Source organism: Melitaea cinxia, chromosome Z, assembly GCF_905220565.1.
Source record: "Melitaea cinxia chromosome Z, ilMelCinx1.1, whole genome shotgun sequence".
Classification (NCBI taxonomy): Eukaryota; Metazoa; Arthropoda; class Insecta; order Lepidoptera; family Nymphalidae; genus Melitaea; species Melitaea cinxia.
In genome coordinates, this window is record NC_059424.1 from 9,302,139 (window position 1) to 9,316,104 (window position 13,966).

A 13,966-nucleotide genomic window follows, 5' to 3' on the forward strand; every position below is an offset into this window, starting at 1 on the left:
TCTGTATTTTTACTTATGTAAGCAAAAGATATTTTTTAATCATAAAAAGAAAACTATACTTAGTTATAAGTATTAAGATTGTAGTTGCTAAATATTTGTTTAAAAGTATTATAAATGACAATTAATCTCAAATAAATGTGACGAATAGAAAAAACTGTCTTTTAATTCTGTGATCTTGTCGTTCTTACGTTTAGTTATGAAATAATGACTGCCTGTATGACTGACAGAATCAAGTAGATATTATTGGAGATTTATGAACTCATTTCGAAATTAATTAAAAGAAATTATAAAGTATTTAAAATGTTTATAAAACGTTATATATAATCTTAATTACTTTTTCGTTTCTAATAAAAAATATTAATTTTTCTTCGTTTTTGTTTAAGTCTTTTCTTGAGACAAGTTAAAGCGTACAACCATAGGTAAGTATCTAAAAGTCTAAAGAAACGCCACTAAGGTCCAATGATTGGCGATATCAATAAATTTTGATAGCACCCTGCTAGTTCAGCTAAAAATCCAAACCTTAACCTAGTGATATTATCAATCAGAAAAAAATAATAATTAAGAAGAAAGTACTATAGGTTTTCTTTGGAAAATATTTTATTGAAAAGGAGTGTCTTACTGCCAATCAAACATTACATACACAGTCCATTTGTCAATTAAAATAATTAGAACAAAAAAAAAAACTCTTTGTTTTCTTAAATGCTACATAACGACCTATTACGCAGCGTTATAGAATACCTACATTTAACAGCGTCTTGTTAAATAAACTTTTACCGCTAACTTAAATAAGGTCTACACTAATAATGTTTTTTATTTTATTTTATAATTTTAATCAGTTGAGAGTAGTTGTTTGTCGATTATAACTAATATAAGTATTAAAATATTTTTGTTCCTATACTAACAAGGCATAGAAGACATATGTAGGTATGCGCCTAATTGTAGAGGAAGTGAATGCAACGTAAAAGGCGTGTTCATAAGGCATGCCTTGTATGATCATCGACAAGCGCGACCACCGTATGGGATCCTCTATAAAGTTACGACGTATTTTGACTATTGATTTCTGAGCGTTCTGCGCATGTCTACATAAATTAATTGACCGAAATTTTAAGATAGTTATAATAGCCACTGACTATTTATTTACCTACATGTAATGCGCGCGACCAAGTGATGTAACTATAATTAACAAAATACTTCTCAATCGTTTAGTAATACGTATACAACTGTTCAGTTATTTTAGAGTAATTTGTTGTGTAGTCTGTCAAATTTTCTTCGGTCTCATGCCCTCGGTCTCAAAGTATTTATGATATAGCAGCCACAGATATCTGCTCATTGTAGCACATGCGCGACATACCGCAGCGATCAATAAACTTAATAAAAGAATAGTACAATACAGCTTAGAAGTCGGTATTTAATCATGGATAATACATTATGTGTTATTGTTGAATATGATAAAAGAACTAGCCTGTAGCTAACAATTAGGTGCATATGTAACAGATAATAAATAAAATACCCCAATATAGTTAGATAAGTTTTATTAAATAAATCATTTCTATAATATTACAAATTGTACGTATTAAAAACACGTTGGAACAAAATTGTCTAGTTGTTACCTTCCTTAGTATTATACGACTTACACTCTATATTGCACCTTTTCACTATAAAAATACTACATGATGAGAATAAATCTACTATACTGTATGTAAATATTCTACAAAAGTTTGTTCATTACGTCAGTTATTTATAATATTTACTTAGTAATGTATAAAAAGGCATTGTTGTAACAAACGTTGTATCTTGTTACCTACTGTTCTATTGATCTAACTAAATATATACTAAAGTATAAAAACAAATCACATGCTTACAATTTATTTCGGAGCTTATGTAATAGTAAATTGTACTGTAACTCATGCACCTGTTTCGATATTGGATAGATTTTTAGCTCCAGTTAAAATTTCTGCATGTATTTTCGTCTCAATATGGTACAATAATGTAAATCACGGTTTGAAAACCCATTAACAATAAAATATGTATATAATAAATATTATAATAATTTAGCACAGTAACAATTTCTAATTCAAAGTTAACACTATTAAACTAGCAGTGACATAAAAATATCCGAAATATGATTGTTATTTTAATTGTGAGGATATTGCAGATTGTCAGAGCTGAGCGCTAGTGATGTGAGGACACTTCTGCGTTGTGGGTTTACTCCAAGATTCTCCCAGTTAATCCATGATAGTCTGGCTGTTAAATCTGCGCATAAAAGGTTTTTTCTTTTTTTAAATAAACAAAGTGATCGTCCATTAATCACATGAGTCTGAGAGAATAGAAGGAGGGGTTGAGGCAAATCGTGAAATATCGCAAGGAGTTGGAAGGGGGTGGATTGAAATATTTCATGTTTTAATTCTTTTGTTGAAAACTCAAATGCAGCCTCTGCACATTCAACGACCACAGTAGCATTGGATCCTGTGTCGAGGATCCGAAAACACACAATAAGTATAAATGCTCAAACACACATGTATTTGTTTCTTTATTTATTTACACTTTTTTGCACTCCTACACAAAAATAAAATTAAAAAGAAAAATAAGTAAACAAAAATGATAAAGTTGCATTAGTTGCAACAGGCGGCCTTATCGCTAAGTATATGTATATATATATATATATATATATATATATATATATATATATATATATATATATATATATATATATATATATATAATCATATATGTTTTATATATAAAACATTTCGTAAACTTACCACTAGTATTCCAGTGAGCTCTATCTGCTTTTATTTCTCCACGGAGGCATTTTTCTACATATGTTAGTGGATCGTAGTCAGCATCTAAGACCTAATGGCAAAAAAGTAATTTTTTATCGAAGTGAGAATAAATCGAGTCAATTGTTTTATACCTTTTAGGTAAAGGGTTCCATTGTCAAAGTGATTGCTAATACTATTCTAATGATTGCTAATATTAGTAATTTTTTGGGCATAATTGTGTTTGCTCGCAAACGAAAAAAAACCGACTTCAATTACATCGACGAGTAATACAACGTACTCGTAGATCGACGAAAAAATAGTCAAGTAACTACGCGTTATCAAAGATTACTCAAAAAGTAGTTATCAGATCTCGATAAAATTTATTGTGACCACATGATAAACATCAGCTTTCGATTAAATTAAAAATTATCAAAATCGGTTCACCCGGTAAAAAGTTATTGCGGATTTTCGAGAGTTTCCCTTGATTTCTCTGGGATCCCATCATCAGATCCTGGTTTCCTTATCACGGTACCAAACTAGAAATATTCCCTTTCCAACAAAAAAAGAATTATCAAAATCGGTACACCCAGTAGAAAGTTATGCGGTATAATACAACGTAGGTCGACGAAAAAAGCGTCAAGTAAAAACGCATTATTAGATATAACTCGAAAAGTAGTCGTTAGATCTCAAATAAATTTAAATGGGACCAATTGGCACACACCACCTTTCGATTAAAACAAAATTTGTCGAAATCGGTCTACCCGGTCAAAAGTTCTGATGTAACATACATAAAAAAAAAATACAGTCGAATTGAGAACCTCCTCCTTTTTTGGAAGTCGGTTAAAAAACGAAATATATAAGTAAGTAATTGAGTTTCTCTCTTTTTTATGCAAGCGGGTGATAAAATATTGCTCACAACTGGCGTTATAACGCCCTTGGTTAGTAGTATTCATTGAATTAAGTCTATTAATAAAATATACAATAAATACCAAACTATTTTGAATGATTTTATTTCCGATATCGTATACGTTTTAAAGAAAAATATAAATATCAATATAATAAAATATAATAAAATAAAAATAAAATACAAACATTCCTTCCATATTAATTTTTCACTACCAATGAATGACAGAATCTCGACAAGCTATTGATATTTTCCGCTGGGTTTACTATCGTATTTAGAAAAGTAATCATTTGAACAATACAGTATAGAAAAAACACCACCATGGCTATATTTATGTAGTTCAGTTTATAACCGACTTCCAAAAAAGGAGGAGGTTCTCAATTTTACTGTATTTTTTTAATTTATATTAAACTTTGGAGTGGATAGATTATAAGTGTCCGAAATTTCATACTGCTCCGTCCACGCATTTTTCGTAAAAAGGGTTACATTATTTTTGTTTCACGTAGACACGTATTAATTATTAGATATAACTCGAAAAGTATTTTCCAGATCTCAATTAAATTTTAATGGGACCAAATGCGACCACGCACCGCCTTTCGATTAAAACAAAAATCATCGAAATCGATCTAACCACTCAAAAGTTCTGAGATAATACATTTAAAAAAAATACATTCGAATTAAGAACTTTCTAATTTTTTGAAGACAGTTAAAATACTTACATGAAGCTATATACAGGCGACATTTGGCGTAAATTTTCAGTTGAGTTGTAACAATGACTAGTTTCAATTTAGCTTCTTGAAGTTGATAGTAAAATGTGTTTTTCACACACTCTTGGCTCCGAGGAGATTCGGTGGCTTACAAGTGTTTAGATTTAATCAACATTGTGATTTAATATGTAATATACGTAAATATATATATACATGTTTATAATTAAGTTTTTTTATCAAAACTATTAAACAATATACTTATTTTTAAATTATTTCAGTATGGGTAAAACAGATAAACAAAACCCTCTTTAGTTATTGAAAATGTATAGTAACTACAAAAATTAAATATAGCACAATAAGAAAAAATATAAACAGTGTTTTAATATAATGCTATTCTATTAATTAGCAGAACGCTAATTTCTCTATTCGATTCTGGTATATTATCATCCGTTTTTTCTTGTAAATAGTGTTACTAATTGTTTGAACACACCTCTCTCAAGAGCGCTATATACGCGATGGCCAGCCGTAGAGTGTCGATTTTACTGAGTCTTTTCTCGTAAGGAAAAGTCGGTACGTGCACACGCAATTCGTCGAACGCCGAGTTTATACTGCTAAAGTTAGAACATAACACACACATTTAGTAAAGTCGTTCAGAATTATTAAAATAATAAAACATTAAAAGTTAAGAGTATGATTTAGAACTAAAAACGCATCGCTACCTTGTAATATAAGCAATAATTACATAATGTGTATGTAAATAATCGTCTTATAAATGAAAAATACAGATTTATATTGTAATCAAAAATCGAAAAAAATTGAATACATATTATCAAGTAAATCCTAAAAAAATCCTAAAATCCTAAACAAATGCATCATGCTTGCGGCTATGCAGTGTTTGTTAGTCACTTTAGAATTTTAATTAGAAGGTATTCAAATTAACTCATTTAGCTTTGTAACGAATTTCTGTTTATATAGGTACTTAATCGTAAGTAGATAGACCATATTTATACAAGTACATAACCGTGGACTACTACTTGTGATATTGTAAATATGGTTTTAAAATAAATTAAGGACGCTATCACATTTTTAACTCGCTCAAGTTTAGGTATTTAAATCGCAACACAATAACATTACACGTACGCACACATTGATACCGCTTTCTGCTCGATTTTGTACCGACGTAACTAATCTTGGTACTTGAAAGTATTAATTTTTAATTTTACTGGTATTGATTAGTAAATTTAGTTGTAAGTTTAAAGTCGAACTTGGTAACTGTTACTAAGTGACTGTTACCTACTATTCACGGAACCTCTCCCTTACTCTGTTTATGACGATGTCTTAAGGCGTCAGGGTATCTACTACTCGTTCGTCGTACTATACAATAAAATATAATAGATAATAATACGCTTATTTTTATAATTCAAAATCACATACAATTTTAAGTTATATAATTATAGTTTTAACATTATAATAATATAAACATAACATATTTTACGTAAACAATCTATATAAATAAATAAAATTGGAGTGTCCTTTTGTTATATTAAAATACTGCTTTTTACTAAATGCATACGGATGTATACACGGTCCATATACCAAAATAACATTTTTCCAATTTTTGTCTGTCTGTCTGTCTGTATCTTCCGGCTAATCTCTGAAACGGGTGGACCGATTTTGACGGTACTTTCACTGGGATATACCTTATGCAATAAGGAGTAACTTAGGCTACTTTTATTTTAGAAATTTATTTATTTTATAACTCTGCAAACGGAACAATGATGATGATGATGATGAATGTAAATTTAAAATAAAATAATTTCTAAAAAAAAAGCGACTTCAAACAGGAAACTAAAAAGTGAAAAATAAATTTACTTAGTACAAAGTAATTCGTATTTTGATTTAGTTAATCAGAAATGATTTAATAAACATTTTATAATTTTGAAGTCGTTGCCAAGTAAAAAAATAACTACTCTAGTATCTACTCGTAAGTTGTATTCAGTTTTCTTTCATAATTTGTTTCATTGACTATAAATTAGTTTGAATACTGTTATTATTCTGTTATTGTTTTGATATATTTAATAATATTTTTTGTACTTGTTTTTTGTGTGTGTTGTTTGTATTTGTTATTGTAGTCACGTTGTTGTAGTATTTACTTGGCACCGACTTCAATATTATAAAATATTACAATACACAAGCACAAACACCCAGATCATGACAAACATCTTATATGGCCAATACAAATGTCTGTCCTGCGCGGAGATTGATCCCACTAATGCCAGCGCAACAGCCAGTGCTGTGACCGCTGCGCTAACGCATCAACATACTATGAGTAAAGTTCGCTATCAGGTGTACGTAATAACAACCGGGACTGACAGCCTAGCTTGTTCTCTGAGGCTAGGTTGGTTGGGAGAACCACAAGGATTAACAACTAGACCAAAAATAAATATTAGTATAAACATAAATATCTACTCCGAGCGGGAATCGAACCCGCGACCGTCGGTGTTTAGGCGCCGCCGACACGGCACATGCACCATTATATCAAAGCGGTCGTCAAACAGCAAAAGGTAACTGCTGTAAATTGTTGAGAAATTCCCTCGAGTGTTTATGGGCTCCATCATCAAACCTGGTCCTGCGACACAGATTCCGAACCGGTGGTTGAAAAGTTCCCTCGACTATCTTTCGTCTCCATCATCAGACTGTAATGGCACTTGTAACTCATATAGGTGCAAAGTTCTCATCGATAGAAACGAATTAAGTTCAAACACCAGGTAATTGCTATAAATTGTTGAAGAGTTCCCTCAACTATCTTTCTTCTCCATCATCAGATCGACTCCAGACCTTTGTTAAATAGTAGTGCTTTATAGTACTTAATGAAAACATGATTAAATTTACTAGTCACCCGTACGATTTTTGAAAGTTTTCCTCGATTTCTCTAGGATCCCATCATCAGATCCTAGTTTCCTTATCATAGTACCAAACTAGGGATATCTCTTTTCCAACAAAAAAAGAATTATCAAAATCGGTTCATAAACGAAAAAGTTATCTCCGAACATACATTAAAAAAATATATATATATATACGGTCGAATTGAGTAACCTCCTCCTTTTTTTGAAGTCGGTTGAAAAGAAGACAAATTGCGAAGATTACTTATTATTATTGATTATTATATATAAACCAGATGCATAGCAAAGACAATCGATTGTGAAGTATCAATTTCGTCCAAGCACAGTACACACAAGGAACTCATTTTTTACGTAATTATTACTTGCGCTGCAGCGATACAGCCGTGCTTCCATGAGCGCGTTTCGGCGCGGAATGACGAACGACGATGGTTCACTTGTAAAAAATGTATGAAGAAATTTGAGAGCGTTTCTTATTTTTCTTATAAATGGAAATATTATTTATTTTTATATAAAATATCTAGCGCTACGCATAGAGGACTAAATAAGCAACAATTTCTTAGTGTAGTTGTTTTTCTTAGTGCAGTGTATTTAGCTATAATGGTTCCTATTCAGACCCGTCTTTTTTTAATTTTTTGCGATTTCTGTGATGGTTAAACTGTATTTGTGTGAAAAGTTTGTATGGGGCTATAGAATTTTTATGGTCTCACTCGGAGATGAATATATTATCTTTCATTTGAAACCAAAATATCCTCTCAGTGTGACTCCTAATTAATTAAAATGGTACGTGAAAAACACTGATATTTGTGGAAAAATGTGATAGCGTCCTTAAGACATCTCTTTTCTTTTTCATGCTTATAACACTCGGTACCTAACCTATTAGTGATGCAGTTATTAAGCGTTATTTTTACTAAATAATAAAGATAGTATTCTTGGTGACTTATTTCATTTTATATCAAATTCTAAATTTACCACATAATTTATTAAGTTAAGTATATTTAAACGGGCTTATTATATGCTTTTAAATCGCCATTTTACTCTTAATTGTGATGCGGATTCCGAAAAGAATCATTAAGAAATTCATTACTTTTATATCATTTTCAAAAAATATACACGAATGCAAATGAAAGTGGTACCCATTGGGTCCGGACCTCAGCATCCGTCGTCTTTCTCGAACGTTCGCCGCGGCACGCTGCACTCGGTAAGGGGACCCGCCGCATTGGTAATCTGTCTCTACTGATGACTCCAGGATCGCATCTGAACACAAAAATAGAACTAATGATACTAATGAAAAACTAATGTTATATTATATTGTTGTTATATTGTTACTCGTGAGGTTTTATGCCATGAAACAGTGCCGTACGGCACTGTGTGGTACAAGTATGCATTTAAAACTCTCACCGCTTAGTAAATCTCTATTACCATGGAGGAGAAGATTAAGCCTAATCTACTACACCTTTCTACAGCAGCTCGACGAATGTACATGTTTAGAATTTTTCCCGAAACATGCAGATTTATCACTTAGCGCGAGATTATTTTTAAAGACTAATTAAGAAATAAACGACAAACCAAAAATATGTTTAGGTTAATGGATCATTCAATTGTGCTATTAACAATAATTATTAATTATTTTAGTGTAGCTTAATTAAAAATAAACAAAAAATAAAACACAGACAAGGTTTTATAATTTAGATAAAACGTGATAAAATAAGTGAAAAAATATAAATAATTATATCCACACCACATTTTACTTTAAGCTTAGGCTGATCACTAAACGAACTCTTTACCTGTATGTAATTGGCGAGAATGTTGATGGACGTAGGCAGCGAGTGGCAGTTGCAGCCTGGATCTCGCAGCCGCATACACGCAGGATGGTAGTTCCGTCGCTATGGAATGACTCTCGTCATCCGAACCGTCGCCGTAAGCGAACTTTAGTCCAGAATATCCTAAGCGTCGATTTTCACTAAAATAATGAACATTTTTTAAAATATGTTTAAACCAGTGCAGTAAGACTATAATTTAAAAAAAATGATGACTTTTATACCTCAAAGGAGGTGAAGTGGACGAATCGGCGACCTGTGTTCTTGTTCCTGACATTTTCTTTTAATAAATAACGGAATATAATTATGATGTACTTTCACTTATCCCCTTTTAAAGAAGACTAACTGTACCCTGGGCAAGACGAATTATTTTATATCACAAGGGGTGGCCATTTTGCAAATATGTGTGTGTGACGAGAACCGCGTCTGCGTAAAATTTTCATCCCTCGGGGTAAAGCATAAGGTCTATTTTATAGATACGGTTAACGTGTGTGCTCCCTAGACGTTAAATTTTGTTGAATGGGCGGAGCTTTCGAGTATTAGGGCGGTAAGGGGTTGGACCTTGTTGGTAGTCGGAAAAGAGAGTTATATGTTTGTTTATTTTATGGTAAGAAACTTCCAATATCATTTATTTAAATAGGGACACTTCGTTTTCCCATATTTTACTATAGGTTCTTCAAGTTCATTATCTAACTTTTCTTTGAATATTATCCTCATGTGCAGTAGGTATCTGTGTAAAATAAAATATAAATTTTCAATATTTATTGAAATAAATATATTGTAATTTTCGTGTAGTTAGATGTTTCGATTATTCTCTTTAGGTACCCATTTTTTTACTTTTACACATCAAACTAAAATTTTGTATGACTTCATCCTTGATGATGATTGACTAGGTGTTCTATTCATTTTCTTATTTGTTTTAAATTGCGTCAGGCAGCTGAACGGATCGATCTTTTACAATCCCTCTCATTGGTGGAGAAGGGAGAGTGTACTTGACAGCAGCCATAAAACGCCATCCCAACATTGAAAAGGTTCTAACTCTAAGTGGGTGCTCCTTAGAATCAGAATAAACGTACCGTTAATAAAAACTATATACATATAAGATAGATCATAACTATTAACTGAATATTTTTATAACGAAATGTAAACACAAGTTGTATAGTGATTACAAGTTATCCAATCAAATTTAAGATGATTTAAGTTTGTTGTAGTAATACAGCAGAATAACGATATTTTTTCCATTACATTTCCGCGTCTGCGTAAATTTTTTTTAAATCTTTGTTTTTTATCATTATTGAAATGGCAGATTTTTTCGGACTACTACATGAAAACAGAATATGACATTTTTGATATGAGGTGAGGGGTTATATCTATTTCATTATATATAGATACTTGTGTATATGATTACACTTTATCGTTGAAGCTATAAGGTTATGGAATAGTCAACTAAAAAAGGCTGAGTCACTACAGGCATTTAAGAAGTATTTAAAAGTCACTATTTTAAACTGGAGACGACATGAACGAATTTTTGTTTTAATATGTTTTTCACTCTTAGTTTATTACATAGGTATATAATTAATTTTTTCTATTATAATTAACATCTACTTATCTACAACTAAATTTTTATTATTATTACAGCCTATACAGTCCACTGCTGGACATAGGTCTCCACAAGTTCACGCCAAAAATAACGTGAACTCATGTGTTTTGCCCATAGTCACCACGCTGGGCAGGCGGGTTGGTGACCGCAGGGCTGGCTTTGTCGCACCGAAGACGCTGCTGCCCGTCTTCGGCCTGTGTATTTCAAAGCCAGCAGTTGGATGGTTATCCCGCCACCGGTCGGCTTTTTAAGTTCCAAGGTGGTAGCGGAACTGTGTTATCCCTTAGTCGCCTCTTACGACACCCGCGGGAAGAGAGGGGGTGGCTATATTCTTTAGCATCGTAGCCACACAGTACAACTACAACTAAATATACGTTATAAACTTTTGAAATTGTAACTCTATTTATTAAAAAATCCGTATCATAATCCGTTGCGTACTTTTAAAGATCTAAGCATACAGACAGCAGAAAGCGACTTTGTTTTAATACTATGTAGTGATAGAGCATAAACACCGATCGAACGCTGCTAATAATTGTCATATACTTACCTCAAACATGTCATTGTTACGATTGAGCTGCAAACGACGTCCGCATATAATATCATTGTGTGCTGTTAAATTGTAACTGTTAATTGTTTTTGCTGCACTGTTTATCACATAAATTGTATTTTGTTTCCTACAATTAAATAAATAAATAAAATAAAATGTAATCTATGAAAATGCTAATAAAATAAATGTAATCAATGCAATGCTCATATTATTAATAAGATATTTTTTAAATGCATTCATTCAAAAACATTTTACTTTTTAAATAAGTATTTAAAATATTGCACTTCTTTTCATTTAATGGTTAATTAGAAGTCTAATTAAACGCTGTACTATATTCCGCCAATTACATAATTTAGTTACATACTTTTATTACATTTTCTGTACCTACTATACAAGTTAGCACGAGCTTCAACAGTTAATATCTCATCGTAGGCCATTTTTAACTTTTGGATATTTAGTAGAAGGATTTCAGTTTAATTACACTGTTAAACTCCATACTTACTTTACAAGTATCTTAAATCTTTGATTGAGCTTTTAAAAATATCTTAAATAACTATTTGATAAAATACTATCCCGTAAATTTTTTGATACCGGTAAAAGAGTTCTCATGAAAAGTAAATAGTTAACATTTGAATCTATAAATTAGCATCCCTCGAATACAAACAAGTATTTTTGCAACGACTATAATTTGGTGCTAATTCCCGTTCGGAAGTATTGCCCCAGTCGACCCTGTAATTGATTTGTCGCGGAGGGTAGAAACGTTGGTTCTGCGAGTGGCGGGTCACGCGACCTCCACGCGGCGCGACCACGCCCCGCGCAATCCGTTCCAGGACCCTCCAGATCGTTAGAAAGTCGTGCTATTAAACAAGCCGAAACATTAATTTTAACGGGATCATAAAGTATGTTGTTTAGGTGACGAAGTGCCTTCATTGATTTTGAAACAATGTAATCCATTTTTTCATTGGACTAAAATACGTGGTCAAGACGATGTGTCACTGAGGATTGTGGAGTGATTCTGAAAATCTTCGAGGAATAGAGATAATGCTTCTCTAAAAACAGGTTTTTAAATATTAGCGTATAATTTGACTAATGTATAAGATATTACGTAAGAATTATTGAAAACAATCACACTTAATTATGATAAAGAGTAGATTAGTACCTTCTCTCCAGATTTTTTTTTCGTAATAAACTTTTTTGTATGAAAAAGCTTAGTTTTGTGGAATTCTAAAGGGAAATTTTAAACACTGCCTACCTATTCTGAGCGTAGATTACACTAGAGCTCTGCTTCAATTTATTTATTTTTTTACTTTTCATCGTCAAAGCGTAATAATTAAGGTATTCATTTAACTAATATATTTAATTAAAAAAGAGTTGAAAAGTACATTAAAGGAACTGTAGATTAAAAATGCTGTTTAAGCTAAAATCAATTTTCTCATGACTATTAATTTTAATCCAATGATTAAAAAGTAAACCGCCAAGCTTCTTTGGATATCGGGTCCAGTTAATTTATTTATTTGGCTGCATATGCTCCGTGGAGATTATCCAGTGAGAGCGTGCACGTGGGTTAGCTTCGCTTTGTGTCTCGCCAAAGCACGGGCGCGCGGCTTGCGAGCTCGTAGCGCCACGCGACCCGCCACGCGCCGCTCCAAGTGCTCGGAACATGTACTGACGCCTTCTTCCACAATGCTCCTAGCACCATTTAATTAATCCGTGTCGAGTATTTCCACAACATACTCGCGAATGTCATGCTCGACTGTATCGTCCCAAATTGATTTGCTGCTTGTAACGTTCAACTTGTGGTTGCGATTTCCACGTTTGTTTTTTCTGTTTTGATTTCGATTTAACTTTTCGAAAGAGTTTAACATATATGTATAAAAATCCATAAATAAACAAATACTTTTTATAAATTAAAATACCTCAATATCTAAAATATAGATAAAAATTTTAAGAGCTAAAAGATGTATAAACAGAGCTCTTGGCACAATATAAACTTTCGAAGTCTGACTCCTAGTTATCTATACTAATATTTTAAATATGAAGAGTTTGATTGTCAGTTTATTTGTTTGAAAGTGATAATCTCAGGAGCTACGATTTGTAAAATTCTTTTTTTGTTGGATAGTCCATTTACCGAGAAAGACTATACAATATTTTAGTAGATTATTTTCTCAAATAAACGCGAGTGAAAACGCGGTATACAGATAGTTTGTAATAAAATATAAAAAAATATTTTAATTTACACAATCATATTATTTGAGATAGGAGGTCTCGATATTTGCCCCTGCTAACCTTAACATTATTGTCAATAGCCCAGAAACTAAATAGTCCCCTTTATTTAAACACCCCAACCCGTATTTGTATGTCTGTTTGTTGTATTTAAGCATTTATTATACGCAATTATTAACAAGTCGTCTGCAGACTCGTGCGCTGTAGTATCGGCAAGTGACTATCAAAGTGCAAAAAATGTTTTGTATTTATTTAAGCTAAATCTTTTGCATTATTAAAAAAAATTTTGTTTACAGTTTACATTAGATATCGATAACGTATGTAACGTTTAACTATTTGCAGGTCAAAATTAGCGATCAGGCAATTGAGATTCTTTTGGGTAAAAATAATCACAACGAATTTATATTATGTACCACACACTTTTATATTTAATTCTCAAGTATATTAACCACATAATAATAGAATGTAATAATAAATGTAAATAAGTATGCTAATATATACAT

The 13,966-nt window shown here is 31.8% G+C and overlaps 1 protein-coding gene across 1 annotated transcript; it reads right to left on the reverse strand.

Moving 5' to 3' along the window:
- Positions 1-1,517: 1,517 nt before the first annotated feature.
- On the reverse strand, positions 1,518-9,370 carry LOC123668629 (T-cell acute lymphocytic leukemia protein 1 homolog). Its single transcript, XM_045602345.1, has 6 exons — positions 9,318-9,370; positions 9,061-9,236; positions 8,410-8,530; positions 4,864-4,984; positions 2,763-2,853; positions 1,518-2,253 (listed from the first exon to the last, which is right to left on the reverse strand). Exons 1-6 carry the CDS (start codon positions 9,368-9,370, stop codon positions 2,135-2,137), a joined length of 681 nt encoding a protein of 226 aa, XP_045458301.1. The 3' UTR covers positions 1,518-2,134.
- Between the last annotated feature and the right edge of the window lie 4,596 nt (positions 9,371-13,966).